A 20,520-nucleotide genomic window follows, 5' to 3' on the forward strand; every position below is an offset into this window, starting at 1 on the left:
GGTGACACTGGGTGCTAGGCCATGTTCCAGACATCGAGGCTGGCAGAATCCGTGCAGCGTGAACGTGGGAACCCTTTTTCATCGTTGATGTCGTTCAAATAATGCCTTGGGGCATATTGTACAGATGTCGGACCGGCAAATGACTTTACCCGATTAGTCGTTAGTTCCCGCCCACCAAAAAAGAACCATCGCTCTTCCGATGACGAACCGCAAATCTCACAACTCCAACCAGGACTAAATCACCAAAAAATGACATGAATTTATGTCAGAAGACGCCAGTCAAACGGTACCTGTCATCTCAAAGCAGACATTATGGAGGCAGAGAAAATCCTCCTCATCCATTCGATGCTCCACTTGATCTTCCATCGCAATAAAAACCAGCATGGAGGTACAAAATGGTGGAAGTGGCTGTCGATGCTAAAACGCACCACGCTAAAACTCGCGGAATCGCTGCAACATGAATCGTCGAGTGCGAAGTCCCTGCCGTCTGCTGATGTGTACAGACGGCACCTCGCGACGCACGTCGTACCAGGATGTTACCTGTAAGTCCGGACTGTCCTGAGGGATCGCTCAACCTACAGCCACCTTCCATCCATTGAGCGCGCGGCTAATCGGACCACAGTGCATTTTCAACAGTCGTGGCCGACGGGCAGTTCTCGACTCTTGGTGTCGTCCTATTAGCCACGCTCGCGCGACTTTCCAAGGCCGCTGGCATTGACAAGGAGTTCAAGGCCATGAGTCGGGCGAAGAATGCTGGCAGAGCCCAGCCTTATGAGTTACCAACGTCAAAAGCCGAAGACGTTGGGGAAGTACTCGCTCGGGATTCTGGTCCTTCACCGGCTACTAGCTCGTCCGAAATGCGGGCTCCTCGCAAAGAGAGCTCGGTGGCTTTTCCCGAGGACCGCTCAAAGGAACCGAAGATGAAAGCAAAGACGGAAGAAAAGAAGACAAAGAAGAAGAGCAAAAAGAAGAAAGATGCCATTGATGACCTTTTTGCTGGTCTCTTATGATTATATTGAAAGAATATGTCTTTGCATTGATGACTATTTCATGTCCGATACGACCTTTATGTACTGTCTAGAGGGTCTATGTACAATTCTAATACTAGAAGCCACCACTTCCTCACAAGAGAGCGAAGCCGATCTCTCCCAGTATGTTCACGAGCAAGTGGTTTATAAGCGCCCACGCCATGGAATACAGATACTTCGGCGAGAAGACCGTCCAGATGAACAGGTGTGTTCTCAGTATCGTGCAGGCCACCATGACAGAGGCCAATGTAGATGCCATGTGAAAGGTGAGGATTGTCAAATGGGCATGTCTTTCATCCATTGTCGACTTTGACCGAAGCAGTAGACTTGCGGATACCCACCAGATTGGCCCAGCCCAGTTGCTGATGTAGGTCAGGATGCCGACAAAGACGACGCTGTAGCTGCCAATCCCGTTATAGGCGTTGGAAAGGTCGACTGAAGATATCGAATTCGATCCGCCAAAGGCAAAGAACGTCATATACTGGAACAACAGCGATGTAACCGCCTGTTCCACGATCGTCAAGTCCATAGAGGCCAGAATATCCGCCTGGAACCTAAAAAGGAGAAACAGCGGAATATTTGTGGCCCGCGACTGGGTCATTAGGAAAAGGGTAAGGGCCTCATGAAAAACGGTGCTCGGCGTAGATGCGGAAGCTTCGCCTTTTGCTACGTCTGACGCCCTGAAGCGGGCAGTGCTCTCGGAAAACACGACAAGCGCCAGTAGTCCAAACAGGACGACACGAGCATGCCAGACTATAGATAGCAAGTTGGCGATTTTTGACACGGGCTCTAAGAAAGAGTTATCAAGAAGCTCTGGAGAGTCTGATAACGCAAAGACAAGCTTGAATAGAAAAGCCGTCATCGTGACGGACTGCGCGAGGAGCTGCCAAATGATCGATCTCGGGTGATGAGAGACGAGGCGAACATATCTATCGGCGTATGTGGTGGCAACCAAGGCCCACAAGATGTATTGATGAGATGGGAGAAAAGACTTGGCGATGTCTGGTTCCGCAGAGAATTTTTGGCCAGTTTGGTTCCAGCGTCGTAGGATGCGATGAGAAACTGCGAGTCCGAGCGAGCCCAGTGTTGAAAGCCAGAATGTGAAGGCCTGATGCTTCTTGTCTGAAACGGACTTTTGGTAGGCGTGGCCGAAAGACCTGACATGGAGGTAGAAGATCCATCCGGTAAATATCCAGTACCAAAATTGCTGTTCTTCCTCCACGTAGCTACTTGCAAACATTATGCAAGTATAGCTGACAATGCTTGTTAACAAAAACATCCCAGGATGTCTTGTTCCCGAGACTAGCTTGTATGTGGCAGGTAAGGAGAGACAAATCGCGAGACACGTGACGCATATGCCGAGATACAAGCTCCCCAGGTTATAGTTACTAGCAGCACTGCTCATGAGCTGTTGGGAGCGCTTCATGAAAGTGAAAAGGCTTGATTCAAGTTCAGGAGGAATGTTCGTGTTGGTCAGACTAACAGACCCATTGAGTAGTTCGAGGATTTTGATCCAAGCACACTGAACCGCGTCAATGCCACTCGTGGGTTCGGATGCACACTTGGAAGGGACAGGCTGGGGGTCGAAGTTATAACTTGGAAACGCTTCTTTCACGGTACTCAGTAATTGCCTGGAGTTCTCCAGGAGCATGTACATCCGGTCAGGTGCTGTGTTAGAGGGTAATTAGAAAATTGATTCCCAGCACATACAAGGCTAACGTGGACTCACTTTGCTCCCACATGGGAAGTAGCTCCGGTATAAACACGCCCAGGCTATTCAAAGGGATTGGGAGGCCAAGAAGTCCCGCCAATGTGGGCGTAAGATCAGTTTGCTCAACAGTCCGGTAATACTGTAGCTCGCTGGCTGGTTCAATTGGGCTTTGGTATTGAAACCCCATGTCTTGGAATTTTGGAGAAATGAAAAGTAAAGCAGGGGATGTCTCACCCACGGAAGAGCCTCCATGGTTGCCTGCATCATTCATGCCATGATCCCCACACAGGACAAACAACGTCGACTGGAGATGTTCTTCTCGTCCCATGGCATCGTACACCATTGTCACAATAGAGTCCATTTCTTCTTGCTTCCCCTTCATATAAGGACTAATCTATGTCAGAAGGCCGCGAGTTGATTTCAACTTCCGTAGACAACCTACCTTCTCGGGCCGGACTTATGGCCTATATGATCCAGGCCCAGATAATGCATGATGAGAGCTGACCAGTCATCCTGCTTGAGTTCCTCAGGGACATGCCGGGTCACGTTGTTGTCTACTTCTGTGAAGTCCTGTGTAAGGCCGTTTAGTTGGATATTTTAGGGTGGCAATGGGAGCTATGACGAGGCCACTAACCGACACGAAGAAGCTTGTGGTACCATCAGCTCTTCCAAACATTCCGGGGAATAGCTTGAGCCAGGTGTCGTCCCCGTACATGACAAGCTGGTCTCCTCTGGCTTTCAGCTGTGCCAACCACGTATCTTGGAAGGCAAGTGTTGACGAGGTGTCGGATTCCGCAATGTTTAGAATTACATCCAGAAAGGACGGAACGGACCCCGTGGTGATGGCTTTGAGCCGAGGCATCGTTACCGTTGGAGAACTGGCGTAGGCAGTGAATGGGATCGCTGCGCCAGAGCGAATCAAGCTTTCGGGCGGTGTTAGCAGCGTGCCTACTGGGAGCGTCTTCGACCGATTGTAAGACTTACCTTTGAGTGAAAGCGAAGCCAGAATTGTCAGAGTAAACAAAATCACTGGGAGTATCAGTCAGTGATAGTCCCGCCTCCAGATATAGTATTCATACCTCCGCAATGCGTCAATCACCATGAAAACTACTTTGTCGAAGACGTTTGGAGGCGCAACAAACCCACCATCTTGTTCAAAGGTTGCTAGACCGGGAATCAAAGGTTTATACGGGAAGAAGCCGGACGAAAAGATGAGGACAGCTATCGGCACCAGAATGTTGGCGATAAGAGTCGCCCAACTTCCGGTTGCAACAGGCATTGTGTTCTATGTCTGCGGAGACCGGCAGGTAAGAGCACAAGATGGATCCCCAGAGCAGGGATTAGATACCAGCACGTTTGTTACCCCATACAAGATGATATATGAGAATCCACCCCCATTGTTGACGTTGTTCAAGGGGTGCTCTTTTGGTGGTCAATCAACGATGTTTACGTAAAGGCCCGATGCTCACCGCCTTCTAGTTCAAGGCAGCCACAAATGGACATGCTAACTATACAATGAGAACAACATAACTAGTTTGACAACCTTTATTCGCCTGTAGATGCTGTACTGCTTCAAGAATGATATGTCTGTCTTTATTCACTCTTATCTGCTATAGTAGAAAAGAGCAAAAAGCGAAAACATGCAAGAGCCGCGATTCGCTGGTGGTCAGCCACCCAGCTGTGGCTTGAATGCGGTTACAAGGCGGGTGCGCGCCGTCTGGGTGAGCAACTCTGGATGATTCTAAGGGGGGAGGACGGCGGTGTGTGGTGGGTGCATAATAGACAGGGTGAGCAATTACCTGTGTCGCGCGAGTTGCACTATGGAGAAATCGTTTCCGCCTTATTCGGATGATCCGTCGGAACAGGATCGCGCAGATGCAGCCAGACGGTAACTGCTCTTCCCGCGCAACCCAGCCTGTCGCTAACAGTAGCCTTGGACTGCATGAAATCACCCCCATAATCGAGGCGATCCGCACTCTATTCCAGGCGCCGTCATTCTCCATAGGCGTCGTCTATCATGGGGAAACCATCTACACCCAGGGCTTTGGACATGCGGACGAGGAGAGTGGTCGAGTGCCAGACGAGGACACCGTCTATACCATCGCCTCCTGTACCAAAGGCTTCACTGGCACTGCAGTCGGCCTGTTGGTGAATGAAGGGAAGCTGGATTTCGATGAGAAGGTCGCCCATTATATCCCCTCTTTCTTCACCAGAAACAACCCCGCCGTCAGCCAGCAGATGACGGTCCGAGACATGCTCTCCCATTGTTCGGGTTTATCCCCGCTACCCTATGAGGTCGTCGGTAAGAATGGCTCAGTATTCGCACGCAGGGAGGATGTCATCCAGATCTGCAACCATCTTCCACGCGAGTCGGAGTTTCGATCCGAGTGGAAGTATAGCAATTGGATGTTCGCCCTGGCTGGAGTTCTGATCCAGCAGACGTCCCAGCAGACCTTCGGCCGGCTGGTCCAGAGGGAAATCTTTGACGCGCTGGGAATGTCTCGCACGGCATGCGAGAACCCCAATGTAGACGACAACTATGCCCGTCCGTATCTGGCCTTCTCAGATGGATCCAAACAGCTCATCCATCTCCCGGATCTCTCCGACGGGTGGGCGTTCGATGCCTCGGGGTCCGTTCGCTCCAGCGTCCATGATATGTTGATCTGGGCTAAAGCTTTGATGACGGCCTGGAGGACCTCTTTTATTGACCAAGGTGATGACTATCACCAGGCGGGTAAAGAGGTTGCGCCCCCTTGTTCTTTCTACTGGCTAGCTACATGTTTAAAACCTCGAACATCCCGTACCTCGCTCACCCGCGGAAATGAAACGTTTGATGAAAAGATCCCTAGCCACTACGGCCTCCCCCAGCAGCTGACACGCGCACTGAGAGCCGCGCAGACGCCGTATTTCCCCCTCTCATCCGATCCAAAGCAGGCCTATGCGATGGGCCTCTTCACCTTCCAACTGCCCACCACAGAAATGAATCTGGTCACCAATACCGACGTGATCACCACGTCCTACCGTCTTGGTGCAGAGTCACCACTTATGAAGGTGGTTGGACATACCGGCGAGCTCGGAGGCTTCCTCTCTGCATACTGGACTTTTCCAGAGGAGGATAGCGCAGTGGTCGTCCTCTGCAATTCCTTCCAGTTGAATGGGGACCCAACCAATATTGTAGCCCAGCTCCTCACTCAGACTTTATTTGACCTACAACCCAAGATTGTCTTCCTCGAGATTGCGAAAGAGATTGTTCACAATTCGAAGAGACGCTGGGATACCCTTGTCCACGAGTGGAACTCTCACCGGGTGACTGGAACAGCGCCACGTGACTTACAAGCCTATCAAGGCACGTACATCAATTCAGGTCTTGCCATGACGGTAGAAATCAGTGCCAGCAACGCTGCGGCCTCTGGTGAACAGACCTTACGACTACGCATCAACAGCAGCGAGGAGCAAACATTCGACTTGCACCACTACCACTACGATACTTGGTCATTCCTGCCAGCGAGTCGCGATGAGTGTATTCGACAGGGTTACTCGGTTTATCTGTTCTCCTGGAAGGCGTTTTTGATTGAATTCACCGGTGCCGACAACGGCCAGTTTAGATCACTGAGCTGGAAATTGGACTTGGATTCGAGGGTGGAGAGACAGACCTTTACCTTGCAGTAGGGTCAGCCTACAGTGTCTGAAAGTCCACACAGACATCCCGAGCCGTTGACGTGAAGCATAAAATCCCTTCGTTGCTTCACCGGACTGTTACTGTACTACCTGTATATCCTCTCTATCTCTTGTCCCATACCTTGACTCTTGAGAATCATTGGCAATATGGAACGTGCAGATGTCACATAACAGGAGATATTCACCACGAGTATAAGCAGGAGACCCTACCAAGCCTTAAGAGATGGGCCAAGTCACATGGAGTGGTAACCTGCTAGCGATTGTGAGATGCCCGAAGTGAGGAAGATAAATTCCCAGACCACGCAGCGCCTCCCTCTACCTATGTATGCGGCCCTACTAGTATACTTTTAGGACCTGTAGAAGGTTGAGATATACATATAACACGTGACTTCCTTTGTCTTTCCCAACAAACGTCTCGTTTCGTACGGACAAAGCCAGTTCTCATGAACCTCATCATGTTGACTCTCCCCCTGGAAATCATCCACCATGTATTCTCCTTCCTCTCCCCCGAGTCTTCTCTAGCGCCCTATGCCAGTGTCAACAAACAATGGCAGATGCTGGTTGAAAAGACAACTTTCTCCTGTCTCCATCTCACTCCTGCCCAGCTGCCTGACCTGCTGCACTTCGTCAGCGCCTCTTCCCGCCGCCGCTCATATGTTCGCAAAATCGGACTACTGGTAATCCTGCCTGGGTATAGTATTCCCGCCCGAGGCGAAGTTCAAACCGCCGATGAGCAACGGCGCAATGACGAGTCCTTCACCCGTGCTATTCACAGTCTATTCGACATCTTGAGTCTTTGGCCTGATAGCTGCCACCTTACACTCCGTGTCTTCGCTCGCTCTCCTGGTGATTTGAATGGAGAGCCGGATATGACAAAACGGAAAAAGAGACTTTTGTACAAGCGCCGCGGCAATGACTTGCTCGACCTACGGTATCACCACTCATATCTGCGCTTGTCGGCCCTAGAGCATACCTTGCCACCGGTGAGAGCGATAGTCGACCTGGATGTCATTGGAGATATCTCTTATTCTGACTATCGGCGGATTGCCCCAGCTGCGGTATCGGGGATCATCTCGTGCCTGCCTCGCTTGAGGACGGTGAATGGGGTGCTCTGTGATAATGAGAGGAGGGATATGACAGTAAGACAATCACTGAGAGATGGTAAGTCTTCCCGCACACAGTGACTGCACGCCTAGCCGTCCTCCACCAGAAACATATTCCCTGAAGCACCGGCTCATACAAAGCAACAGAATTCGGCGTTTCCTTAACGCAGTGGCCTGCCTCAATACAGCATCTCCATCTCAAATACCGGGGTGACCCGCCTGGGAATGAGAACAGGCCGCCACCGAGGCTCTCTGAGAAGGGAACAGACGCGCTCTGTCTTGCCCTGAACCGCTTAAGTCAACAGCTTGTGACAGTCGAGCTCGAAGATATAACAACCGGGACCGAGCTTTTCTGGCCCTCCAATACTGCATCAATCTCCCCTCCGCTATGGCCGCACCTCACTCACTTCACTGTCGTATATAGAAGCGCTACTGCCTGTGGGCAATGGCTCTTTGACCGGGACCCTCGCTCCAAAGTCAAGAACTACGAGCATGAACGGCCTTACGAAGACCTAACGGAGGATTGGCCCGACGCCCGTGTTCCGGCAGAACAGGACTATCCTGTGGATTTCTTCAGGACTAAGCCTGCTCCAGTTCTCAGCGAACTATACAGGTCCGCCGGCTTGGCGGCACAACAGATGCCCCTACTCCAGCAAATGGTATTGGTTGCACAAGTTCGAGCTTCGCACTTGGAATGCCGGGAGACGACGGCGGTGCCTCAGGCGGAGCATTGGTTCCGGTACCTGCGGACAAGCAACCTCGTTCAGTGGGTGGGGTTCTCTGAGTTTCATCCAACCGAGGAAGTTTTAGATACCTGGCGGGACGTCGGGAAAAGCCATGGCTTAGAGCAGATGAACTTTGAGGTAAGCGGTCACCAGCTCTACCATTGGTGCTATGCTAAGTTTGCAGAACATGGGGTTTGTCTCGTGCCCTAGTCTTCTTATACGGGACTATGGTGATATTGATTTCCTGGACGAATACGAGACAGAAGAGAACGGATATACCTTATGGGATGAGGCTTGAATCTTTGTGCTCTGCCCAGTTCACTAAATCCTGAACTCCGTTCAATCGGAAGGGGACCAAAGTGGGTGAGCCTCACTGAATCGACACTTTGCACCATTTGAACCTGTATTCGCTATTACCTCCCAACACCCGGTAGATTGTAATATAAGCGATAATTGTAGATATGGAGCTTCCCTAACTGCGTAAGGATTGTTGAATTATGCTTTGCGGCGGAATCTGCTTAGGAATGAGGTGTGCATGATCGAGTTGCTCTGCTGCAGTTTTACAGCGATTCAGAATCTGGGATAGACATTGATGGAGTTTTGTGCTGATTCCATCGCGGTCAACATGATTTTCAATTTTCTGAACATTCTTGCGCACTATCAGGAGGCGGATATCTAAACCAACACACTGTTATGGAATGTCTAGGGTGTGATGTGAAGTTGTTTTAATATACTAGGCCGCATCAGCATCAGGCCAGAGACAAGAAGGTGGATCGTGGGCGTTTCATCGTTTATTTTTCCTTTTTTTCCACTGGGATCCATTAGGGGGAGGGTAGTGGCTTTGTTTTGCAAGGCTGGGAAGCAACATCATCTCTATCAATAGCCATTCGTATCCATCAAAGAATGACCACCAATCTAGCTAAGTGTATGCAAGTGCACTGTTTAACTGCGGGGTTTGAAGGTGGGGCCTCTGTTTTCTTTGGACTTACAAGACATTCACGGATTGCACGAGAGCTGTGATGGTGAGGTCCTCCAAATGGGGTGTCTTGAGTTAGACGGCGGGTGATATCAGATACACTCTTAGGACAGTGGGATGTTGTGCAAGCGTGGTAACTCTACAAGCCTTAATAAGTATGGCCATGACCGCAAGCTTTGACTAGACGGAATGGCCCCTTTCCCCAGGCAAGTGCAGCGCGTATGCTCTACAAAGTACACGTGCAGAGCAGGCTTTGCTACCCAAACGGATCCTGTCGGATTAGATATGACAGGAAGCGAGGCCTACTGTTAAGCCACAGGCAGACTCAGCTGACAGGGGACTCTATACGATGCTTGTGAGAGGGTGATAAGGATCTTGATTGGAGGGGCGTCACAGTCTATGCTACAGGCATGCTATATCCCAATCCTGGTGAAAGCCTCGCATCCCGCACACCAGCCCAAAAGATTGAGCGGGCTCTCCTGTTTCTGTCCACTTGGAAGCCATGGGGAGCATGGCTCTCTTCGCTTCTCTTGGTCACTAGTAAATTCCAAGAAGGCGGCGGGAAATTGAGATCAAACGCGAGGAGCTTACGACCCTTGGTGATGCCATTTCATCCGAACAGGAATATGTGGTTCCCATTGTCTTTTTTGATACCGTCCAATGTGCAGATGAGCTAATTGTTATATTCAATCTGATAAGTCTGACCATCCAACGTGGATCATTTACACCCGAAAAAAAGAGATGCTGGAGATCCGGGAAGAGGAGCTTGTGGCATTGAAGGAAGAGTGCGAAATTCTGGGAACGGGAGGCAGATACTGTGCACACTCAGAAGAGTACTAATAAGGATTATTGGGGACGTGGGAACCTGTTGAAGATATTTGGGTTTCCTCGTGCAACCTCCATCATGGAAATAACTCCATGTGTCGGGGCAGAACGCGGAATACGTGACATTGGAATGATGATGTGACAGCATGGAACATCCAGCTCCTGGAGGCTCATCTATGTATACGCTGCAGGTTCGCGAGATATCTAATAACAGCATCCTCATCCCCATCGCGCGTTCGTCTGCTTCACCTCAATGATAATTTCTAAGAGGAATGCACGTATATGCACCTGGGTCAAGTCATACTACAGTCTCTCTGGACGCGAGAAAGCACCGTTGCCTGTGGCAGAAGACTAACGAAAATCCCCCCCTTCTCGTCGTCGTTCTATCCTCCTCTTCTACATTCACAAGCTTTGTCCTTCTCCAAGAGACAGCATCCATGGGAGACAGCCACGCCCAGATTCCCGTTCCTCCCCGTCCATCCCTCGTGGACGTGGTCGAGCTCCGCCAGGTTGAATTTCCCCTGCCAGCTGCAGACGAAGCATGGCATCGTCTGGGCAAAGCCCACACCTCGCAGCCTATCGCCTTCGAAGCTTACACCCGCGAGCGAGGCATCTATGAGAAGACCGCCCACGCGGCGGGGCTGCGTCACTTACGGTGGCTCTCAGCCAAGGCCCCGGATGACCCTGAGCTTGATTACACGGATCTCTTGAGGTGCCCTCCGCTGGCGGCGTTTGAGGTGTTTCGGCCTCAGGAGTCTCTGTGAAGAATAGTGTCGTCTATTGAGACGTCGATTGGGAAAGTCAGACAACAATGGGCCCCAATAGCGAAATAGTAGTCTTTAATCTTTGCGACGTATAAGACTCCTACCTATCTTGTAATCATTCTTATACTCAGTCTTATAATCAGCTAGTACATACGACCACAGGGTGTGGAAAATAGGGCTTCCCGTCCGCTCAGCCGTACTCAAGCCACACGCCGGCCGGTTAGTAGTTGGGTGGGTGACCACCAGCGAATCCCGGCTGTTGTATGTTTTTTTCATTTCTTCTTTTTGTCGCTTCGGGGGCAGAATCTAGGTTCTAAGGGAGAGCCAGCGGAGCAGGACCAGGAACAAGGAAGCCTCCTGCGAGGTTCTGGAACGATGGTTAGACAGACCAATCAGCTGCCAAGGCAGGGGGGTCTACCTAGGCGCGGCAACATGTTAGATTGATTGGACGACTACATGATGGAGCGGGATAGGTGTTTGACGCGCGGGATGGCACGAAGAGACATCTCGCCTGGTGGCGGGCGAGGATGAGGACGAGGCGAAAGTTGAATATTGCTCCTACTGCTGATGTGGCCGAGTTTCTGCAATCACGAGCTCTTGTATGCCTCACAGCTAGTTAGTCCAGGGATGGGTTACTAAGTGACGCTTGATACAAATCTATATGAAACGAAGCTGTAGCGGAACCAAGAGAGGCCGGTAGAGTAAGTGACTGAGAAGAGATTGATATTTGAAAGGATCAGTTGGAACCGACTCGAGCAAGCGAGTTATGCTCAGGCCATGAAATGGTAACGAGAGTGAGAGACTAAGAGGGACTCTAAATACATCATGTAGAGCCATTCTTGTATAGAGATCTTGCAGTTACGATCCTGAACCCAATTTGAAGCAAGGTTGCGATCTCAGACGTTGTTCTTGGGAGCCTTAACCTTTGGAACACGCACCCACCAGTACAGCGCACACGCCGCAAATATGTTGAAGACAATGTAGACCCACATAATGCCAAAGTTTCGCCACACATCTGAATATTGGGACGAGACAGAAGCAAGGTAGACATTCGTGTTGCTGATGGGGCAGTAGCTGCAGTCTGAGGTTGCTTGTTCATCTTGAATGTAGCCACCCATAGTGGACTGATATGTTTTCATGTAGTCGCCACAGGTGCCATTGGGCGGGTCAAAGTGCAGGTATTCATTTGCCGCGCAGGAGACCTTTGTGTTGGAGATGCCGACAGAGAGCATACCGCTGACAAGTTACGTGAATGGCGAAACCCGATACATGAAGATCCAGAACCCCGGAAACTGGTCAGGTGTAGCCAGGACACCGCAGAAAAGCAGACAGAGCATGAAGAGCAGATTGCCCATATTACCAACATTTTCAGCACTCTCAAAAGCAACGATCATAAAGTGTGCAAAGGTGGATGAGAAGAGAAGAAACGTCCAGATGAAGAGCCACATCTGCGCGCCGCGGAGCGCAACAGTGTCAGTAGGCTCAGCATTGCGGTACAAACCCACAGGATAATACCAGCATAGGAACATTAGGACAGACATAATCGAGTTCCAAGGAAGCTCGACTATAATATTAGATATAATGAAAGCTTTCCAAGAGTAGGCTTTGGAAGGACGTTCGCGAGCCTCGTACAAATCGCGCTGAGCAATAAAGTGTGGCATGATCTGCTGGATGAGCTGACCAAACAGAGTCAACAACATAAAGATAGCAAACATCTGATTCTGTAGCCCCTGGATCGTATTGGGCGTACGAAACAGAGAGAATCCAACGAAGAGAGCGGAGCTCACACACAGCAAAGCCTTGGAATATATGTAAGTGGGAGAGCGCCAGATTTGCTGAAAGACTCGAAGCTGGACTTCGCGGAGCTGTTCAGAGAAGGGTGCGGCGAACTCGCGGTAGCTGGCCTTATCCTGAGGCGTCTGGTACAAGGTGGAGCGGGAGCGGTCGACCTGGTGAGATCGTTCCTGTTTCAGTTCGGCGAGATGTTCTTGGACGCGAGCATACTCGGGAGATTTGCGCCATGTATCAAACCAGTCGATATCAGTATGGGAACCGGGAGCGGCGCCAATGACATCGAGCATCCATTCGGCAGGATTGGCGTCCGGCGGGCACGGAGGGGCCCCATTGCGGACAAAGTAGTCAATAAGAATTTGTGAGTTTTCACCAACTTCACCAAAGTAGACAGTGCGACCCCCAGCCTGGAGAAAGAGGAGATGATCGAAGCGCTGGAACAGCATTGCGGAAGGTTGATGGATAGTGCACAGAATTGCCTGTCCGTTCTTCTTCAGCTTATCAAGAAGACTGAGAATGGCCCATGATGTCTGAGAATCAAGTCCAGAGGTAGGTTCATCTAAGAAAAGAAGCAGAGCGGCCTTGGCTGCAAGCTCCACACCGATGGTAAGACGTTTGCGTTGCTCGATATTGAGGCCTTCACCAGGTACCCCAATGATAGCATCAGCATACTCAGTCATATCTAACAGTTTGATGACTTCGGTGACATAGTCAATCTTCTCTTGCCGAGGGACATGAGCAGGCTGGCGCAGAAGGGCAGAGAAGGTTAGGGCCTCGCGAACTGTAGAGGTATTTAGGTGCAAATCTTGTTGTTGGGCGTAGCCAGTCTTGCGCTGGAAGGACTCATCCCGAGGCTTGCCATCAACAAGGATCTCCCCCGTGATAACACCTATGGTGGTACGAGTAGCCAGAACATCTAATAGCGTGGTTTTTCCAGCGCCAGAGACACCCATAAGCGCGGTCAAGGTCCCCGGTTTGACCCATCCATCAATGCGACCAAGAATCCTGCGATTCTCTTTCCCAATTTTGATATCATAGCAGACATCTCTCCACTGGACAATGGCAGTCTGGCGCTGTATAATGGCAAGCTCATCCGATTGGGTCTGCTCTTCCACAGCAATGATGCGGTCACTACCGCTTTCGACATCCTTCTCTGACTTGCCCTTCTTTAGGGCTTTATGTCCGCGACGGAAGACCAGGATCTCGCCCTTTGACTTCTTTTCGGTGACTATCTCGGTAGCAGCCAGATAAACCGACATGAGAATGAACATGAAGGCAAATATGATGCCGATGTTCCTCCACTTGTGCGAGGCGAGATAGCCATAGGATAACTCAATATAGTCGTCGCCGTTAACATATGGCTGTCCCGGTACAGATCAAACTGTGGAGCAGACATGGTTGCTCGGGCTGAGGCCTGCGTAGCCAGGACCTGACGGGACGTAGTTGACACAGACGAAGTCGCGGCCATGGAACTCATTGATCATCAGAGACTCAAAGCCGTAGTTGATAGGGTTGATACGCGAGATCCAGCGGCCCCATCCTAACATGTACTGTCTTGGGATTGCAAAACCAGTGTACATGCTCAGAGACAGGATCAAAATCACAGCAAATGGTAGGGCTTGAACAAGAGTTCTTGTCAGCGAAGCAATGGACCGGAAGAACATGGACATGGTTAGGGTAAGGATGAAGGAAGTAAACACAAAGAAGAAGAAAGCGCCAGGTTCTCGTCTCAGGTTTGTCATGAAGTAGAGAATCAAGTTGTAAGTGATGGCATTCAGAATCTTGTAAGGCAAATTCATCAGCATTGATGCGAATGCTTCAGCAGATGGGTGGTAGAGGGCATATCGAGAGTGTTTCTCCACAATCCCTCGTTGGGCATAGAGTGTGAGCATTTCAAGGCCAGAGCCGAACGCATTCATGAGAACAGAAAAGAATAGGAGGGCACTGCGCTGAAAGAAGCTGTTGGTGTCAGGCTGAAGGTTGTAGAAGATACTCGCGATGACAAGAGCCATGATTGAATTTCCAATTAATGAAGAGACTGTGACACTAGGATCTCCCTTCAATCGTTTGTATCCGCGCCATAAACACAACTCAATCTGCTGAATATATGAAAGAGTGTAGGGTGATGATACACGCTGGACTTTTGCTTGCTGAGCTCTGCGGGATTGCTTGAAGTTGCCCAGGTATTCTCCGCCGAGGATGAACTTTGCGTTGTAAACCTCAATGTCTCGCAGAAGCTGCACTCGCTCGGCTGACGCCTTCCACCTGGCGGCGAATTCGTCGGGCGTCCGGGGAACGTGGCTTTCATAACCTGGCCGCACGACACGCTCGAGAGGACTGGTCATGGAGGTAAGGAAATCAGCATCTGTTTGGCGATCAGGGCAGATGAAACCCATATTAACAAAGTACTTCTTAGCCGCAGCTGTACGACCAAAAAAAATCTGGCGACCCTCATACAGGACCAGGACCTTGTCAAATTGATCATAGGCAGCCTGAGGGGCCTGGTAAAGCGAAACGCAGGCAGTGACGCTATTTATGTCCGCCTGCATGCGAAGGGTCTTGCAAAATTCAATGGCATTAGCACTGTCGAGACCACGAGTAGAGTTATCCCAACATTGCAGCGGAGCCATGCCCAGACACGCTTCGGCAATACTGACACGCTTGCGCTCTCCACCAGAGACACCGCGGATAAATTCGCTTCCCACAATAGTGTTCTTGGTATGAGAGATACCGAACATGGCCATGATAACGTCTCGCATATGTGTGGCGTATCGGTGTACTGTTGCTCCTCCGGGAACGTATCGTGGTGCTCGGGCCCGGGCAGCGAAGTAGAGAGTATCCCCCACGGTGAGCTTGGGGAAATGGACGTCGACCTCAGCGGTATAGATGGCCTCTCCCCTAAACGCGCTGGCCATTTGCTTTGCGCTCACACCTATTGGTAATTAGCAGGAAGTCATCGCGTCGACGACGACGGGCATACCTTGGTAATTGAGGCTTGAGTTCTCGTCGACATACAGGCCGTACGCGTCTCCAGCCATGGTCTTCAAGAAAGTCGTGCACCCCGACCCGGGTGGTCCAAGGATGACAAGCATTTCTCCAGCCTCCACTAGGCCTTCCAAATCCTGCAGAATACCGATCTTGCGCTGACGTCGACCCATAAGCCTCCTTGCCAGGCCGACAGCCTCCAGCCAGACGTTGCCCACGCTCTTCTGGAAATCGGTATCCGAACCAAAACCGTGCACATTCAGGTTGCTGAAGGACACTCCGAGGGTCCTGGCTGGATGAGCTTGGCTATCTTCGGTGTACATCCGGAGCATGGCCTTGCACCAGGCACGGGCGTTGAAATTGTCACCATTGGGGTCCAGAGCGGATCCAGGCTCCGCAGCAAAGGGATTGTATGCAGAGATCAATTCATTGCTCGGATCCGTGAACTGCCTGGCCAGCTTGTGGATCTCTGCTTCCCTCGCCTCTAGGCTGGAGATGCTGTCCTCCGCACTTTCGAGCTCTCGGTCGCCAGTGGGCCTGGACTTGCCCGCCGTACTCATGTCGCTAATAGCGTCAAGGAAAAAGTATGGCCCGTAGCAAAGAAGGCAGGAGTCAAACTGGAAGGGTATAACGCGGGTTGTCGGGGTGTGGTGCCACTGTCACTGTTGACTGCCATAAGCTGAGGACGGCACAGGGGGATCTTTATTATTATTATTATACAAAGCAGCATATGTCCTAGAACCGGGGCCCAGCTTTTCTTTTCCCTTTTTTGGTTGATGTCACTTAAAGAGTTCGTCTTTTGCGCAATTGGGCTGATGGCTCACCTCAGCCATCACCATCACTCTAGGCATACGCCTTCCGACATTTCGCGTCAGCCACCAAATAACTCCTCAGTATGGAATCGGATCTGTTCCGGGGCTCTGGACTCCCTCCAAACAACGGTAACAGGGACTACACCATGGCACGCGAATGATTGACTTTTGTTTATGGCGGACCGAGACATGGTTTCGATGTCGATTGCAATTCCTTAGGCAGAATTAATACACCCTGTGATTGATTATACGCGCTCTCTTTATCAAGCATCGCTGGATGGGAATAGATACCTTTCGGAACCGATTGGTCGATATCTGGTTGAGTAAAGACCTTTATAGCTGACGCATCCCAGCTTGGTCTACTTCCCCTAGTGCTACTACATAGTCAGACACTGTCTGCTAGTCTTCTAGTCCGTTTCTGCAACGAGTATCCTTCGCAATACCAAGTCCTAGATCCAGTCGACATGGTGAGCCTCCAGGCCGTCCAGGCGCACAATGCGACGCTCCAATGCCTAACCCCAGGTCTCGTCGCCGTGTTTGGTAAGTTCAATCTGCTCCAACATTCCAACCCGCTACGATGAATTAATTTCCTCTCCCAGTCGGCGGCACTTCGGGCATCGCCCTCTCAACCGCTCTCGCCCTTGCCCGTCACACCCCCTCCCCCAAGATCTACCTTATCGGCCGCAGTCAGTCCGCCGCTGCGACTGCCATCGCCTCCATGAAAACGATCAATTCCTCCGCCCAGCCGACTTTCCTTCAGACGGACATCTCCCTCCTCAAAAGCGTCGACAGTGTCTGCGCCGAGATTGCGGCAAGGGAGAAAAAAGTGAATCTACTTTTTATGACCCCCGGGTATATGACAATAAAAGGCCGGGACGAGACGACCGAAGGCCTGGACCGCAAACTCGTGCTGCATTATTACGCGCGAATGCGGTTTATGACCAACCTACTCCCACTCTTGAACGCTGCCGCTCAAGATGTCAACGACAACGCCCGACATTCCCGCGTAGTGTCGGTCCTAGACCCCATGGTCTCGGTTCGTGCTGGCGGCTCCGGCACGCTCGACTTCTCGGACCTCAGTCTAAAGCATACCTTTAGCCTCCAGAGGTGCGGCTGGCACGCCAGTCTGATGGGCAATTTCTTCCTGGAAAGCGCGGCTCAGCAAAATCCGCATATTTCCTTCGTCCATGCGTACCCCTCCGGCGTGGCTACAGGCGTCCTACGTGAACTGCCGGCTGGGCGTGTGCTGTCGGCCGTGCTGACGCCGCTGTTAAGTCCATTTATGGTGCCCCTTGAGGAGAGCGGAGAGAGACATTTATTTGCAGCGACGAATGGGAGATATCCCCCCAAAGCCGAGGGAGAGGGTATGGAGGGAGATGTTGCAGTTGGCAGCGATGGAACAAAGGGGAGTGGGTGTTACTGGGTGAGTTGGGACGGGGAGGCGTTTCCGCCAAACAAGAAATTGGAGAAGACCAGGGGGTTGGACGCGGCCAAGAAAGTCGTGCTGCACACAGAGGAGGTATTTAAGCGGGTGTGCGAGGAGGGCAAGACATACCCGTGAAATATCACCAAGGAATGAAGTCTCAACTGGTCGGTGGCCATGCCCAGATTTGTTCTTTGTTTAATTCTTTCATGGAGTCCTCAATGTGGATTAGGGGCAGACATATCATTTGTTTCTTTGTGAGAGAGTTCTTGCTTCTTAGTTGGCTAGGTCAGCCATGAGCCATACATTGGATCTGAATCTCGGGCTGCTGGCAGGTCACTAGCGCAAACAAAGATGGTAGATGCCATGCCATGGAACCCAAGATAGGATCCTGGAAAACAAACACTTCAAAGGGAAAAAACAAAAACATACAACAGCAGGGATTCGCTGGTGGTCACCCACCCAACTACTAACCTGCCGGCGTGTGGCTTAAGTACGGCTGAGCGGACGGGAAGCCCTGTTTTCCACACCCTATGGTCGTATGTGCTAGTTGAGTATAAGATAGGAATGTTATACGCCGTAAATATTAAAAACCACTATCTCGTCGAGTCCTCTCCCTGCTAATACCAAGATATCCTCAACCACAAAGGATCTCCCAACACAGAGAGAGAAGGCCACCAGAGATCCCACCAGGTTGCAGCATCCTCTCGCTGACCTTTCATCACCAGAGCAATTGAATGGCTTCCCTTCCCAGGTCAAGATCATTGTTTTTCCCACCGATTGGAGCTGCAGCTAGAGCCGCTCCTTACCCACGGCGCTCTCTGATTTCAAGCCTACCCATGTCCCGCGGTATCCCAACCGTTGCCGACCCGGTATGGGACCGGATTCCAGACGATGCTCTAGATGATTATTCTAAGAAAGACTCATCTCTTTCTTACGCGGAGCTTAAGAATGACAGCCCCTGGGGATTTGTGGTGTATCGCTGTTCTTACCGCGACAACTCGCAATGGCAGCGAATGGTGCGGCTCATTACATCTAGTGTAGAGGAATCCCTCACGCTTAACAGACGGATTGACCTCCTGAGCCGCCACCGTCTCACTATCATGGACGACGCAACTCGGTTCGATGGTGCTACCAGCCACATGGTCCGCGACCATTTCCAGTCTTGGGTGTCTAGCGAACTGTCTGCCGTGTTAACGTGTTAAAAGACAGCGAGCAACGAAAATCCCCTGTGAACGGCGGAGAGAGCTCGATCGACGTGGAGATGACGCTCGGGACACGGTACAACTTCTGCCTATTTGTCGATGACATCGCTCTCGAGTCATTAGATCGAATGAGCTTGCCAACTATCAAATTGCTGTGTCGGTTTTTTGGAATCCGCGGACCTGATGAGCGGGATTATGTTGTACATCCGGACTACGAGGATGGCGAGACGGCGGAAGAGCACGAGGATGTAGGCTGGATGTACACCTGTGTGGTGGATTACTGTGATATCTATACACGGCTTGTGGAATCGAGTGATTGGTATGAGGAATATTGCCGTCCCCCTTGGTTGAAGTTTTGTGATGAGGATGAGTTCCCTGGCTTTTGGAGAAAGAAGGGGTCAAAAGCAAAGGCATAGGCTTTCCACTTTTATAATTACCTAGACTTTTTATATTATATTCGCGTCCGAATCGTGCTCCGCTAAACGCAATTTCAATATCCCACACAGTCCTTCGCTGTTTAATGACATCGTTGATGTATCCAGGATGGTCGGTTACTACCACGCAGGGGAGAACAAATTATGTGAGCACGCGACGATTGTGTCCGCTTTTCAACAGACTTTTTATTGAATGAAAACAGCTTTCTCTGAGATATGTCTTCTTCCTTGGTTTGTAGGCCATACTGGCAGTATATGAACTTTCCTGTCTGGGAACTAGCTAAAGAACGAGCGACTAGCCCGTAGAATCCAGAGCTTCCTCGCTAGGGTTTAAAGGCTTATAAAATAGGTAAGTCAGTAATCTACAAACACGTATCTTGTAGTATGCAAGGAATAAAGCCTTTCAAGCACTGCCGGTATCCTTTTATCAATATGTTCGTATATAGTCTCTAAAAGCTCCAAAATAATCGATGTTGCTGACGGCCACGACCGCGGCCGGCCTATAATCCGATATATTAAGACACATCTGGAGAGGTGCACCGCCCCTCAGTACAATAGCCTAGGGATACGTCATATGGTGGCGCAGTAACAAGGCTCGCCTAAGGCTAGGTAGCTAGTTACTAGCTACCTGCCAGCCTCCGCAGATAAAAGGATAGGGGGCTGTCCCTCAGCCTAGGAAACGCAACATACTCCGGTGTATATCTTCTCAATCAAACCACCATAATCGCCACTGACAGCTTCATGGATCTGGCCACTGCAGTTGCCGGCTTTGTGAGTCTGGGACTACAAATATCCCAAAACCTCCTCACGTATTACGACGGATGGCGGCATTCCAGAGAAGATGTAGACGACATCTGCAATTCTGTGGGCGAGATGCGCCAGATGCTAACAATTATGGACGAGGCGGTGAAGCGACAGTCCTTCCACAGTTGCAATGGAACGGATGACTTCAAGCGTACGGTGGAGCGATGTGAGAACACTATGAGTAGGTTGGAAAGGAAGGTGAAAAAGGTCAGGGACGATACAGCGACCAGTGGCTTTCTTGCTCGCGCCAGGTCCG

At 50.9% G+C, this 20,520-nt stretch overlaps 8 protein-coding genes across 8 annotated transcripts; 6 read left to right on the forward strand and 2 right to left on the reverse strand.

The window, feature by feature from the left end:
- Positions 1-312: 312 nt before the first annotated feature.
- Positions 313-1,010, forward strand: ATEG_05635 (uncharacterized protein; the record flags this gene model as incomplete). Its single annotated transcript, XM_001214813.1, has 2 exons — positions 313-542; positions 623-1,010. 2 exons carry the CDS (start codon positions 313-315, stop codon positions 1,008-1,010), a joined length of 618 nt encoding a protein of 205 aa, XP_001214813.1.
- Positions 1,011-1,122: 112 nt separating this feature from the next.
- las21 (mannose-ethanolamine phosphotransferase LAS21) lies at positions 1,123-4,018 on the reverse strand (the record flags this gene model as incomplete). The annotated part of the gene is made up of 6 exons (XM_001214814.1): positions 1,123-2,696; positions 2,758-3,128; positions 3,182-3,309; positions 3,374-3,662; positions 3,724-3,768; positions 3,819-4,018. The coding sequence occupies 6 exons, from the start codon at positions 4,016-4,018 to the stop codon at positions 1,123-1,125; spliced, it is 2,607 nt and encodes an 868-aa protein (XP_001214814.1).
- A 541-nt stretch (positions 4,019-4,559) lies between these two features.
- On the forward strand, positions 4,560-6,408 carry ATEG_05637 (uncharacterized protein; the record flags this gene model as incomplete). The annotated part of the gene is made up of 2 exons (XM_001214815.1): positions 4,560-4,627; positions 4,671-6,408. The coding sequence occupies 2 exons, from the start codon at positions 4,560-4,562 to the stop codon at positions 6,406-6,408; spliced, it is 1,806 nt and encodes a 601-aa protein (XP_001214815.1).
- Positions 6,409-6,971: 563 nt separating this feature from the next.
- Positions 6,972-8,455, forward strand: ATEG_05638 (uncharacterized protein; the record flags this gene model as incomplete). Its single annotated transcript, XM_001214816.1, has 2 exons — positions 6,972-7,578; positions 7,668-8,455. 2 exons carry the CDS (start codon positions 6,972-6,974, stop codon positions 8,453-8,455), a joined length of 1,395 nt encoding a protein of 464 aa, XP_001214816.1.
- A 2,028-nt stretch (positions 8,456-10,483) lies between these two features.
- On the forward strand, positions 10,484-10,810 carry ATEG_05639 (uncharacterized protein; the record flags this gene model as incomplete). Its single annotated transcript, XM_001214817.1, has 1 exon — positions 10,484-10,810. One exon carries the CDS (start codon positions 10,484-10,486, stop codon positions 10,808-10,810), a length of 327 nt encoding a protein of 108 aa, XP_001214817.1.
- An 896-nt stretch (positions 10,811-11,706) lies between these two features.
- Positions 11,707-16,146, reverse strand: ATEG_05640 (ABC drug exporter AbcA; the record flags this gene model as incomplete). The annotated part of the gene is made up of 4 exons (XM_001214818.1): positions 11,707-11,884; positions 12,059-13,932; positions 13,984-15,533; positions 15,582-16,146. 4 exons carry the CDS (start codon positions 16,144-16,146, stop codon positions 11,707-11,709), a joined length of 4,167 nt encoding a protein of 1,388 aa, XP_001214818.1.
- A 716-nt stretch (positions 16,147-16,862) lies between these two features.
- Positions 16,863-17,959, forward strand: ATEG_05641 (uncharacterized protein; the record flags this gene model as incomplete). The annotated part of the gene is made up of 2 exons (XM_001214819.1): positions 16,863-16,938; positions 16,998-17,959. 2 exons carry the CDS (start codon positions 16,863-16,865, stop codon positions 17,957-17,959), a joined length of 1,038 nt encoding a protein of 345 aa, XP_001214819.1.
- A 701-nt stretch (positions 17,960-18,660) lies between these two features.
- ATEG_05642 (uncharacterized protein) lies at positions 18,661-19,442 on the forward strand (the record flags this gene model as incomplete). Its single annotated transcript, XM_001214820.1, has 2 exons — positions 18,661-18,941; positions 19,034-19,442. 2 exons carry the CDS (start codon positions 18,661-18,663, stop codon positions 19,440-19,442), a joined length of 690 nt encoding a protein of 229 aa, XP_001214820.1.
- Between the last annotated feature and the right edge of the window lie 1,078 nt (positions 19,443-20,520).

This window comes from Aspergillus terreus, genomic scaffold (genome assembly GCF_000149615.1).
Source record: "Aspergillus terreus NIH2624 scaffold_8 genomic scaffold, whole genome shotgun sequence".
Lineage (NCBI taxonomy): Eukaryota > Fungi > Ascomycota > Eurotiomycetes > Eurotiales > Aspergillaceae > Aspergillus > Aspergillus terreus.